Source organism: Strigops habroptila, chromosome 19, assembly GCF_004027225.2.
Source record: "Strigops habroptila isolate Jane chromosome 19, bStrHab1.2.pri, whole genome shotgun sequence".
Lineage (NCBI taxonomy): Eukaryota > Metazoa > Chordata > Aves > Psittaciformes > Psittacidae > Strigops > Strigops habroptila.
In genome coordinates, this window is record NC_044295.2 from 2,745,023 (window position 1) to 2,758,150 (window position 13,128).

Below are 13,128 nucleotides of genomic sequence, written 5' to 3' on the forward strand. Positions count from 1 at the left end.
CCCCTTTTCCTGCTTCTAGGTTGCATTTTGGCAACAGCTCATATTTATATATATTTTTTTTTTTGTTACATACTATCGTGTCAGGAGTCTTGGTTAAAGATTTTCATGCTCTAGTGAGACGAAATGTTGCTCCAGGACCCCCTTTTTGGAGCATCGCGGGACGGGAGCTGTGCTCCCATATGGAACTGCTTGCCTCCCTCACTGAGCACGCACCGTTCCATTGCTCTGGAGGACTGGAATACTCCGGCTGAGGTCTCTGCTGGTACTTGGGGTGCCCAAGGTGAAGCATATTTGGTGGAGCTGAGCTCCTGCTTTTGGGGCCTCAGCCATAACCCCTGGTGAAGCTGGCGGGGACTCACCTCCCTGCCCACAGACCAGCATCAGGAGGCAGTTTTGCAAATCAAAGCATATAAACCCATTAGGCCCTGCTGAAAAGTCCTGCTTCCCTCAAAGAGCAAGATGCTGCTGTGTCAGAGCAGTGTATTCTTGCCTGGTGCTGGTCAATTCTCCTGCCTCCCTTTGCAAAGCAGCGTCACCGGCCAGCCCAGCCCTGGAGCTGAGGAGCGGATGTTGACGTTTTCATGACAGTGAAATGGTGTGGTTTTGGAAATGAATTTGTGTGAATCTGGGCCAGATCCTCGGATGACGTGAATTGGCGCGGGGTGGTGGAGCGGGTGCTGCTGTGATTTACACCAGCTGAAGGTTTTCCTCTTGCTGTAACCTCAGCAGAGCGGAGCAGCTTCGTGCAGTCGCCTCCCTTAGCACGTGCTTACCTGGTGCCTCAGCGTGGTTTTCATTTCGGGCCCTGTGTAACACACCCTGCTTAGGGGTTATCCTCAATAAAGCAGCGGGTCGTTTATCTCAGAGCTGGCCACTGAAACATGTTACTTTGCTCTCTTCCACGGCCGAGCGTTTGTGCTGCTCATAAATGTGATTCTCCTCCAGCCAGGCAGAGACACAGCATCCGGCTGCCACAGCTCCTTGGGAGCGATAGACCAGACACTGGAGTTACTGTGAGGGGAGGATTCTCCTCCTTCACCGTCGGCTTTGTGTGCCCTGGGCTGTGCCCTGAGCTCTGTGCCCACCCCAGGATTGCTGTGACCCCATGGGCCCCACACGCTGCACAGACCCAGGGGATCACAGCACCCCAAGGTCAAGGGCAGCTCAGCCCCTTGTGCAGCCCCTTGTGCAGGATGTGACCCGCTGCAGTGCGCGCTGCAGCCGGCAAGGGGCCCCAGCACCACACCATCAGTCCTGCCTGCATCCTGCCTACCTCCTGCCTGTCTCCTGTCTGTGCCCTGCCTGTGCCCTGCTTCCCCTGCCTGCCTCCTGCCTGTGCTCTGCCCAGCTGCTGGGAGCCACAGATGAGGGCAGAGCCGGGTGCTCAGAGCTGTTTTCATTAACCAACACTTCATTAGCACCGCAGTGGCTGCAGGACTCCAGCCTCTGCACCCCGTGGGCTGTGCAGCACAATTCCATCGTGTGTATCAGGGTGCTGTTGTGACAGCAGTGATAAGCACAAAGGGAATATGATGGTCATATTCAAAGGCTTTGACTCCAAAGGTGCTTTGGGGGGTCATGCTGCTGTCCCCAAGCCTGGCCAGTGCCATCCCTGCCCTGCTCCTTGTCATGGCAAATCCCACTCCCTGTTGCAGAACACCAGCCCCAGCCCCATTCATCTGCGGAATGAGGCGATCGATGCTGCTTTTCCCCACCTCAGGACCACTGTGGGATGGGGAGCGGGCCCATCGCCAGGCACTGTCTTCCACACATGGAATTTTTAGTTCATTGAAAAGCCTTTGCCAGTGCAGCAGAGCTGGAGCCTGGGCCCAGACATGACGGCAGGGACAGTTCAGCCAAAACCACCTGGATTCAGGCAAAAACAAACAATTCTCTGAGCTCCTCGTGGCTTCCAAAGTTTGTCCCAGGCTTCCTGGAAGCGCAGCTCTTGGTTTTGGTTCCTGGGTCTGGTTCCAGCCATTTTGTAACCAACCCAGCCCCTGTCCTGGCCGGGCTCACGAGTTTGTTCCCGGCAGCCTCTGCCCCATGTCCCCAACTGCAGCAGGACCCTGAGAGCCACCGATGCTGCGGCGCATGGCCGGGCTCTTCCTGGTGGCAGGGACAAGGATGGCACCAGTGCATGTGGGTGCACGGACACGTGTGGGACACACAAATCCCCCTCACTGGCTGTTGCAGGTGGAGCTTTGTTCCCCAGCGAGACGCAGACCAGCGCACCCAGGACCCAGACCCACCACCGGGCACTGCTGGGGTGAGCATCACCCCATCCCAGCACAGCAGGGTCCCACCGCTGCCTGCCCACCCAGCGCAGCCCTTCCCAGGGGTCCCAGGCAGCAACACTCCCGGACACGTGGAATGTGCAGAGGGTTTGGTTTCCTCCTGTCACCGGCTTCCTGATGACCTCTGGAAGAGGGAAAAGGCCACAGCCCTCCCTCAGCTGATGGGGACAAGCAGAGGCAGCCGGGGCGATGCAGGTACCCCAGTCTGCAAACACCATGGGAAAGCCAAGCCATGGCTGGAAGCACTGGGCAGCCAGGAGGAGTGTGTGGCCACCAGCATTCCCGTGCTTGGGCATCTTCCAGCTGCATCCCCTGACGCCCTCACAGGACACTGAGCAGAGCCGATGGTGCTCGGTGTGCACCAGCACGTAGAAACACACACGTGCCGCAGCTGGTGGTGCTGCCTGGCCATGAGCACACCACCCTGGTGCGGACCGGTGCCTGTCCCTATCCTCCCCTGAACTTTGAAGCCTGTCCAGCATCTCATCCCAGCCCAGCACCATTCCTGGGCCACACCGCTGCCCTGTGCTGGGCTGGTGGTGATGGGCTTCGCTGCCTTCACCGTGGCACCAAGCGGAGGCTGAGCTGGGACTCGGGACAAGGCATTAAATCATTTGCCTCCCGCCCCACGCCGGCTCGGTGCAGCTCTTCCTGAGGTTTGTGGTGCCGATCCCCAAGCCCAGCGCGGGGTCCCCCAGGCTGAGCCGGTCCCTGCACTGGTGGGGTGCCCAGTGCCGGTCCCTGAGCTGTGAGTGCACAGGCCCTGCTCCCGCAGCCCATCCTGGGATCCACAAACCACACACAGCTCAGGCAGTTGTTCCACTGCCACAGTCCAGCCCCGTGCCCTGCCCAGCTCCCCCTGCCCTCATCCTGCTCCACAGCCTGGCCACCACCCCTGGCCAAAGGGGGTCCCATGGGTGTGAGGAGCAGCGGTGGTCCCTGTGGATGTGGTTTCATGGGTCAGGGCTGCTCCTCCACCCCCTGCCAGGGCTCGAGGTGGCAGCAGGATGGTGCCAAGGCCGTGGGCAGCCTCTGGTTTAATTTGGCCTGTTTGGGAGCGTTTCCATACAGCTCACATCGGCAGCAGGAACACAGGGTGGGATCCCCACAGACCCCTCGCTCCTCCTCTGCTTTGCTTCCTCCCTCTCCTCAATGCAAAGGTAAAATACACTCGATAGAAACACATTAAATAACAGGGACAATTCAATACAGGAATTACTTTTTTTTCTTGTTGACGATACAAAGGTTCAAGTTTACTGTAAAAGGGGGTTGGTGCTACATGGGAGGCTGAAGGGATTGGCTGAAGGCTTGGCCTGGGAGAAACTGACGTAAATCACATCGGCATGGAAAAACGCCACTGGGGTTGGGGAGCCTTACGCTGGTATATGATCATGTGTAAATACAGCCTTAACCTACAGGAGAAACAATACAAAACGCTGGAGCCCTCCGAGCTGGATACAGAAGTTCCTGGTCCCTGCCCAACTGCCCCCTGACCACCCCAAACCAGGAGAGGTCCCATGGGATCTGCCATGGTGCTGCCAGTGCAGCACATGGACCGGCTCTGGGACCGGCCATGGTCCCCAGCAGCACCCCTGGAAACCCATCCTGGCACTAGGGGTGCTGTGAGGGGCTGGGACCCCCATTCCCACCAAGGACCATCCTGGCACATCGACTCAGCTTAGAAGTTGTGGGTCATCTCCTCCGAGCGGGGCCACACGCAGCCAGGCAGGGATCCAGCAGGGTGATGCCACGTCAGGCAGGGGATCCAGCAGGGCGATGCCAGGGCAGGCAGGGGATCCACAAGGAGTCCAACAAGGCACTGAGCCATGTTGGGACACGTGAACCTGGGAACATGGGATGTGACACGAGGACACCAGCACATGGACAAGAAGCCAGACAAAAACGTGCCGATGAGCTGCAACACCGAGCCCGGTGCCAGCCCTGTCCCTGTTCTGTCCTCACCATCCAGCCAGCGCTGGCCAGCGGGATGGCAGCACTGCTGCCGAGACACGTGGGGACATCCTTGACAGTGCTGGGAGCTGCTGTGCCATGCCATGCCGTGCCATGCCGTGCCATGCCAGGGAGCTGCTGGGAGGCACAGAGTGTTTCACTAAAACTGAAACATTTCATTCCCATCGGGGCCTTGGCACCCACCAGGGAGAATCCACACAGAAAACCAAAACCTCCCACCGAGGCCATGGAGCGGGGGGGTGGATCTGGGGGAAATCAGCAAAATCCCCTCCATCTTTGGTTCCCGCCATGGCAGCCAGCACGGCCACTCCTCACCTAAAGCCATTCAGGTGAAAACTTCCAGCCCAGCTTAAAAAATAATAAAAAAAGAAATTAAAAAAAAAAAAGTAGCTACAGAAGTGGTGACAATTTCCCAGCTGAGAACTTGGTGCTGGCGAAACCTGCAGATCTCGTCACTGGGATGCACCAGAAACTCATCCTGGTTTTGTCACATTGGCCAAGTTGGAAGAAGACAAGTGGGGGTGCATGACCCCCCTCGCCCATGGGGACCGGGCATGGAGACACGGGATGGATGGATGGATGGATGGATGGATGGATGGATGGATGGATGGATGGATGGATGGATGGATGGGAGGAAAATGCTGCAGCCACTGGCTTTGTCCCTGTGCGAGGATGGGGCTGGGCCATGGGGCAGGCAGGAGCCGGGCTGTGGAGCTGGGGGGCTGCAGTGGGCAGGGGGAAGGTCTCTTATTGCTCTGTGTGGCTGTGGTGCCCATTTTCCGCACACGCTTTGGGTCAGGTGGAGGCAGGGAGGGCTCCAGGCAGGCGGTGGCGGGGGGAGTCTCTTTAGGCACCCGCGGTCCATGCCTGGGCATCCTCCTGCTGCCGGGGAGGGCCGGATGAGGCACTTCTGCTGCTGCCACATGCAGAGGTCCAGCGTGGACACAATGCACCATGGGCAGGGGTGATGCTGCTGATGCAGCCGCTGGCGTGTCCGTGGCTGCCTGTGGGGCCAGGCTAAGCCTCCGCCACAGCCACCAGGCTCCGTGTCCCCCAGCCACACCACAGCACAGAGGGGCCAGGGCAAAAACCAGAGGGTTACCCCAGGGTGGGAGCAGTACCGAGGGGCAGGAGGATGGTGGGTGCTCTCCCATCGGCAGCCGGACACCAGCCCCAGCGCAGCATCAGTCCAGGCGAGTGCCCGTGCAGAATGGAGGTGTGCCAGGGACCCCTCGGCAGTGGCAGGTAGTGGTCATGGCGCAGGTCGTGGTGCCGTGCCCCGTGCTGTGGCGCAGAGCACAGCAGCAATCCGGGGTGCATGGCAGGGTCCCCCGGCACACAGGAGCTGCTCGACAGTCGTGTCCCCTCTCTTCCTCTCCTGTGCAGCCCCCGCGGGTGTCCCGGTCGCGCTCACATGCTGTCTGCCAGCTGGTGACAGTCCAAGTCCCCCTTCAGCTCCAGGAAGCCCGGCAGCTTCACTCCAGTCTTGCGGTCCACGCACCAGCACTTGCCCCGCTGCCCGTCCAGTGCCGGGTGACACTGAGGAGGCAGGTTCAGTGAGGGATGCCCAGCCTGGCTCCCACAGCCCCATTCCCATGGCTGGGGCAACCAGGAGCTCTCATGGGGGGCTTTGCCACCCCCATCCCACCCTGAGGCTTTGGCAACCCTGAAGGGTGATTCCCACCGGTGTCTCCTGCCACTGGCCCATCATCCGTGTCCTCCTCCCAGCCTGACCAAGCCACACAAGTGGCACCCCCATGATGGATGTGACCTGTCCTACCTGCTTGGGGTGGAAGTTGCCGTTGCGGTCGCAGTTGGGGATGGGGATGACGTACAGGTCCTCATGTGTGCGGGTCTGCGAGGCAGCCAGCCGCTCCAGCGCCCGGTGCAGCTCGCTCTGGCACGAGCCCTGTGCCTGCAGGAAGGGGGCATATGAGCCAGCAGTGGGGCTGATGGATCCCCCAGCCCTGCACCCCAGTACCCCAGCTCTGGAGCACAGCCCAGGGCTGCTCAGCACCCATCCTGCCCTCCCTAGCCCGGTGCTCACTATGGGCCGTGTCTCCTCGCGGTGGTACGGGCTCCCGCTGTTGCGCATCTTGTTGCCGTTGTTGACCCGCTTCGCCTGCTGCTTCTGCAGGCACTTGCGGTCATGGATGCTGCAGGGGCTGAAGCTGTTGTTGGGGTGGTCAATCTCCTCCTTCTCTGCAAGGACACAGACCGGAGGGGACTCAGTGCCATGGGGCAGCCCTGGGGATGGCCATGCCCTGATCCCCATAGGCATCATGCCCAGCCCCAGGTCCCCTCCTGCCCCTGCCACCGTGCTGGGCTTAGCACTGCAGTGCTGGAAAAGGCTCCTGGGAGTTTTGACAACTAATTAGCCATGACTCACGGGCTTGTTGCCATATGTCTGTTATTGTAGGGTTGCAAATGCATGCAGCAAGAGTGCTGGGCAGTTGCTCCAGTGACAGCATGGCATGAGGGTCTGGCTGTGCCCTGGCCAACCACATGCCACCAGGCACTGGGTGCTCACCTACAGCACTGCACCCACGGGGCTGAAAGGTGACCATGGGGTGCATGGCCAGGGAGCCCCAGGAACATCCTGATGCCTCCAGAAAGCTGCCTCTGAGGAGCTGCAGCAGGAACGGGGACATGGGGCTGCACCGGGATGGTGCTGAGCACCCGCCAGGCCTGGGGCAGCACCGGGCGCCGTGGCTGGGACCAGAGCCGTGCTCTGCCGCAGGGCACAGCCCCCGCAAAGACATGAAAGAAGGAATTCCTGGAATAAGAAAGTTAATCTCCCACAGGGCCGATCCCGAAAGGCGGCGCTTGGCATCCTCGCCTGTGCCAGGAGCGCAGCCAAACTGCGATCCCAGATGTTGGCAGCTGGATGGGGTATCATGAGATCCAGCTCCTGGGGCCACTTTGTTTTTTGAGAAGCTGCTGGTCACTCCAGTTTGGGGCCCACTAATGCTCTGCAGAACAGGGACACGCTGGGCAGCCGGGTCCTGCCTGTGCTCAGAGCCCCGCCAGGGCTGCAAGAGGAAAGCAGCCAGGGCCCTTTCCTGCCTGAGCTTATCCCAGGATTTGGCTTATATTGATTAATATAATTGATTAATACTGCATCCAGCAATGGGAAAAACCTTCCCAAACAAAGCAGGAGGTGGTCATGGTGCAGCACGGGTGGAAGCACCCAGGGGCTCACAGCACCAGGGATGGAGGCTGCTGGGGTGAGGCCCAGCACCAGCCCTTCCCACAGGAAGGCAGCAGGGTCAGAGCCACAGTCTCCTGCCTGTCACATCCCCATGGATCCAAGCCCTGCTCTCCCACCAGCTCTCACGGGATCCTGGCCCTGGCCTCCCATCAGCTCCCCTGCAGCACAGGGCTCCTGGACCAGCTCCCAGCAGCCTGGTTAAAGTTCACAGCAAAGCCTGGATCGAAGCTTTCTCCTTCAATTTGTGTTATTTGCTTTTTGTTTAATCTTTTTTTTCTTTTCCAGGAAATGGCTCATGCCCTTGAAATTTGAAACACAAACCCAAAGTCTCCAGGACCCGGCGCAGAGCGATGCCAGCCCCAGTGGCACCAACCACGGGGCTGTGGCACAACGTGGGTGCTGGCAGCAGAGCTCCTTCCCTCCCCGGCCTCCCCCTGCACCTCCTCGGGGAGACACACAAGGAAGAGCCAGGTGGGAGCTTTGGCACGGGTGGGGACCACCAAGCCGAAGTCCTGGCACCTCCGTGCACTGTTCCTGCACCATGGAAAGGCACTGGGAAGCACTGCCTGGGGGAAGCCCTCTGCCAGCCCTGTCATGGGCCAACCCTCTTCCTCCCCCTGCCAGCCACTTTCAGAGCATCAAATCTCTCAGCTTAAATAAAACCAGATGCAAATAACATTCTCTTAAGGTCACATGAAGCGTCAGTGCCTTTGGGCAGGAAGGAGCTGCACTAGGCTCTGGGGACAGAGCTCTTGCCCACGGTCCTCAACCTGCACACAGATCCAGGATCCCTCCAGGTTCCCTCCAGGATCGCTGCAGTCCTTGGGGTGATTTTTCCACCAAGAGACACGCAGCAGCTCGAGGAGCCTCAAGCCTCCCTTGGCAGTCCTCCTGCACCAGCTGGATCAGGGAACTTCTCACACAAGGACATGGAAAAAGCACGATCTCACGTGGGATGGGAATGGGTGCTGCCTGTGCTGGCCGCCCTGTCCTGGCAGGAGGAGGGTTTCTTCCCAGCCTTCTGCTCGAGCTGCGGACAGGAGACACAAACGGGTCATTCAGCACCAACTTCAATTAACGGGAGCTGCAGATGAGGTTGGTCACATGCAGAACTTGTGATTCTGAGGTAGCCGTGAAGGGCTCCAGCTCCACCGCATGGCTCCCATGGGAGCAGAGCCCGGGGCAGCGAGTCCCAGGACCATGTGTGTGTCCATGGGAGAGGGACAGTGTCAGGGTCCCACAGCTCCAGCCCTGCTCCCCCTACTCCAGCAGCCCAGGGGCAAAGGACCAGAGCGAGCCAGAGGGGACGCATCCACGTGTCCATGGCCAAGATGGCACATGAGCCGCAGGGTCCCGGCATCCTCCACTTCCCCCTCTGGCAGGGCTGGTGCGGCCGGCGGGTGGTCCTGGCAGGGCCGCGGCGCAGTGCTGGCTCTCCTGCCTGCCGGGGCTCCGGGCTTGGCAGGCGCTGGCGCAGGGAATTCTGTGCTTGTCCTGGCGAGCATTGGCCGCAGCAGAGCGTGGGGAGCCAGGCACAGGGGCGGCAGGGCACGGGCACCTCCTGCCCCTTGGCCAGGGACGCCGGCTGGGATGCCTGGCCTGTCCTCATCCCACGGGAACATGGTGCTGAGCCCTTGCTGTGCTCAAACATGGCCAAGCACATCTGCACCTCCCAGCCTGGTGCCCAGTGTGAGTCCAATGGAGGAGAGGTCGGGATACAGGGATGCAGATGATTCCTGGTAGGGACCAGAGCCTCGCTGGCAGCAGCGCCCAGCCTGGAGAAACCCAAGCATGGGCAAAGGCTGGACACCATCCTGGGTGACAGATGGGACAGGGCCCCCTGCCAGGACAGAAAGGGGCAGCAGCAGATGAATGGAGCGTGGCCACCACCGGGGCTGAACCCAGCCTGTCCTCACCGTCCCTGTGCCGTCCAGCCAGGCGCAGCCACCACTGTCCCTCCCAGTCACTGTACATGGGAAGGGAATAGGATCTGTCCCAGACACAGCTTCCAGCAACCACATGGGATGAACGCAATTCCCATGGGGTCAGTTTTTCCCAGACATAATTATTTAACCAGAATTAAATCACTCGTCATGTGTGCTGGGGAAAACGTCCTCACCTCTTCCCAGCTGCCACACATGGGTTCAGCCATCACCTCCCCCAGGCACCCACAGGCTGTGCCAAAAACCCATGGCTGGAACCTCCTGGGGTTGGCCTGACCAGGAGGATGCTCCAGGAGCCAGCCTGGAGCTGGCATGGCTGGGAGTGGGAAGCAGAGACCAGGGTCCTGCACAAGGTGCCCAGACCCACAGCCACGAGTGAGGGTCTCATGTCGGGACAGCAGCCACCCTCATCCTCACTTCCTAAGAAGCCCATCCCACGGGTGCTGCAGGTCCTGGACGAGCAGAGAGGCTCTTTCCCGCTGATGGTGCTCCATCGCTCCAAGCCCAGCCTCAGCCCAGCCTCCTCGATCCCAGCCTCTTCCCTGGAATGCGGAGCCCCCCTGGGCCAAGCCCCCAGACAAAGTGTTGACTGTACGAGCTGCACATTAACTGCTTCCCAGCCACCCTCCTTCTGCAGCCTCTGCTCCCCGGCACCCGCTCAGCCCCCGAGGCACCCGCTCCCTATGCCCCTGCCCCTAAACAGGCATTTAATCCCCTTCTGCTCACCCAGAGGGGACCCATGGGATGCTGGGATGCCCTCGCTGTGCCAGGCAGGTTTATGGTGGGAGTGGCAGAGCCCACAGCCCACAGCCCCACACTTCCACTGGCTCCAGGCTGCCGGAGCGGGACAGTGACCCACGGCTCAGACATCCCACTGGGATTTTCCCACCAGGGCTGCACAGAGCAATATGTTGTGCCGCGTCCCGGGGGAAGGAGCTCACCGCTGCCCTCTCCTCCATCCTGCCACCTGCGATGCTGCAGGCAGGCACGCAGCCCGGCGGGCCAGCCCGGCTCCCACGGCCACCCACCCGTCCCCAGCAATGCCAAAACACGGCGGGAAGGAAGGGAAAAATCTGCAAGTCTGTTTCCTACAAGGCTCTGGGAAAAAATGCTGCGTTACACAGGGCACAGCCAAAACCAACAGGCCTTGGCAGCCTGACACAGCCCCAGGCCAGGGAGCCCAGACAGCTCCTGCAGGATGTGGGATGAGGACAGACAGGCAGGGCAGGGGGTCTCCGCAGCAGACCCCATGCCGAGCACTCGTGATGACGTCTTGTCCCTGGAGTGGGGCAGATGGAGGGGCCCATCCACAAAGGGCATTCCTCACTATGGGACACCAGCAGAGCTGCCATGGACCAGCTACACGAGGAAGGAATGGATCTGGGATCTGGCCATCAAGGTGGACAGGGACAGACACTGCTCCAGCCCTTTCTTCCCCTTGGGGAGCTCCGGGCGACCCCACATGGGCACACAGGGCCAGGCCAGCTCATGGACTGTCCCGTGGCAGGATGCTGCTCCCCAGCTCCAGAGGACGTGGTCCTGAGCACAGCTCACAGGATGGGGAAACAGGGATGTGGTGCCATCCAGACCCACTAACGGACCAACCTCATGGGCCTGGTCTCCACACTCAGCGCCCAGGAGCAGCCCCATTCTCACTTTCAAGGCCACAGTGAGACCTGCTCCCGGCCCCAGACCCTGCCAGAGCACAGGGGGTGGCACAATCACCAGTAAGAGGGTCCTGGGGCAGACGCACATGGGCAGCTTCTCTGCCCTGGCCCTGCCTGCACCCCACTGCCCTGTCCGGCCGTGGGAAGGACACAGCCCTTGGCAAAGCCCCAGCAGAGCCCAGCCTGACCTGCCTGTGAGGGAAGCAGGTGCCCCGAGGCCTCTTTCCTGTTTCCTCCCGGCAGAGCTGTGGGCAACATCCCAGGGAAGGAGCAGCGCAGGGGTCACTGTGCAGCAGGGCCTCCCGGACAGCTGGGACCTGTCCCAGGGCAGGGACAGCGTCCCTGGAGCAGGGGCACGCTGCAGCCAGGGCACGCTGCAGCCAGGGCACAGCAGTGACAGGTCCCTGGGAAGCACCTTGCTCCTGCAGTGGCCATGGCATTGCTGTGCCCATGCTGGGTAAGGATGGCACAAGACGTGACCCACTGGTACGCAGCTGTGGGAGCTCACGCAGCTCAGCACTGCTCTCTCCCTGGGACATGCTCTATGTATGTCCATCCCAGGCTGCCCCACTCCATCCTGCCACAGGGTCCCTGCTGAGCCCACCGCCCCATGGCCCCAGTTCTTGCCAAGTGAGTGGAGAGAGGCCTGAGGCACAGAGGGGTTGCCTATGCACTGTGCCACCAAGCTGGCGAGGTGCAGGGACCCCTCCGGCACCCACCCCTCACCCCGCTGCCTTACCTGGGGGCTGGAGGCTCTCCTGGATGGCCTCTACGTCGGCCAGGTCGGTGCAGATGCCCTGACCGTGCATGAGGGTGTGCAGGGGCCGCGGCACGCCGCGGGGCGGGTAGCAGCGCAGCCCGGCGCCGCAGCGGGCGGTGTAGACGCCGCAGGCGGTGCCGCGGCCGAGGGCGCAGGTCGCGCAGCACCCGCAGCCCGGCTCCCGCACCAGCTCCGCGCAGCCCTGCGGTGCCTTGCAGCGCGCCAGCCGCTCCTCCGAGCACGGCGGGCACTGGATCGCCTCCTCGCCACCGCCCGGCCCCGCCGCCGCCGCCAGCAGCAGCAGCAGCACCGGTAGCACCGGTGGTGGCGGCGGCGGCAGCGCGCACCCGGCGGCCCCGCGCATGGCGGCCCCGCGCCCGCGCTCCGGCCCGCGGCTGGCGGCGCTCGGCTGGCGGCGGAGGATTTATGCGGCCGCTGGCCACACCTCCCGCCGCCGGCACCGGGGCCACCGGCGGGGCCGCCCCCGCTGACACCGGGAAGCCACCGGGGAGAGCCGATCCCCGCCGACGGCGGCGGCTGCAGCAGCACCGGGGAGGGCGGCTGCGGCACCGGCACCGCCGGCGGGACAGCTCCGGCGCCGCGCAGCGCGGAGAACCAGCGCGGAGACCCCCGGCCATGTGCCCCCCTCCCCGCAGACCACCCGCCGCCCCCTCCAGCCGTCCCGACACCCCGCCCGGTCCCGAGAGCAACGGGGATGAACTGGGGGTGGGGGGACACAGACACCGCACGGGGCTGCATCGCGGGGGCTGTGGCCAAGACCCCCAGCGTGGGGCAGCCCGGGGTGGGCTCCGGGCCCCGGGCACGGGGGTCCCGGCGGGAGCGGCATCACTTTGGGGCAGCTCAGCCCCGTCTGCCCGGGACGCCCCGGGGCGGCCCCTCCGGCTCCCCCCGCACCCGGCCACGCACCCGGCGGCTCCCCACGCCCCGCACAGCCCCGGGATAAGTTGAAAGCTGCCGGCACCTAGTGGCTATTCGGGAAAACCGAGAGGCGGGCGGGCGGGCGGAAGCCCCGGAATCCCGCCCCGCGGGCCGGCCCCGCCGGTCCCCGCAGCACGCGGCCCGGGGGGAACCCGCCTGGGTGCGGCAGCGGGGCTCTGGGGGTGGGATGAACACCGGCACAAGCGCAGCCTCGCTGCCCTGTGTGACAGGCTGTGGCACCCGGGCAGGCCTTGAACAAGCTGTCCCCCGGGCTCGCTGCAGGGGTCCAAGGGCGCAGAGAGCTCCTCTCCCCACCCCGGGGACAGGATGAGCTGCGGGC

At 62.6% G+C, this 13,128-nt stretch overlaps 1 protein-coding gene across 1 annotated transcript; it reads right to left on the reverse strand.

Annotated features, from left to right (window-relative positions):
• Window positions 1–3,504: 3,504 nt before the first annotated feature.
• IGFBP4 (insulin like growth factor binding protein 4) lies at window positions 3,505–12,435 on the reverse strand. Its single transcript, XM_030508518.1, has 4 exons — window positions 11,829–12,435; window positions 6,316–6,470; window positions 6,049–6,183; window positions 3,505–5,807 (listed from the first exon to the last, which is right to left on the reverse strand). The coding sequence occupies exons 1-4, from the start codon at window positions 12,211–12,213 to the stop codon at window positions 5,679–5,681; spliced, it is 804 nt and encodes a 267-aa protein (XP_030364378.1). The 5' UTR covers window positions 12,214–12,435; the 3' UTR covers window positions 3,505–5,678.
• Between the last annotated feature and the right edge of the window lie 693 nt (window positions 12,436–13,128).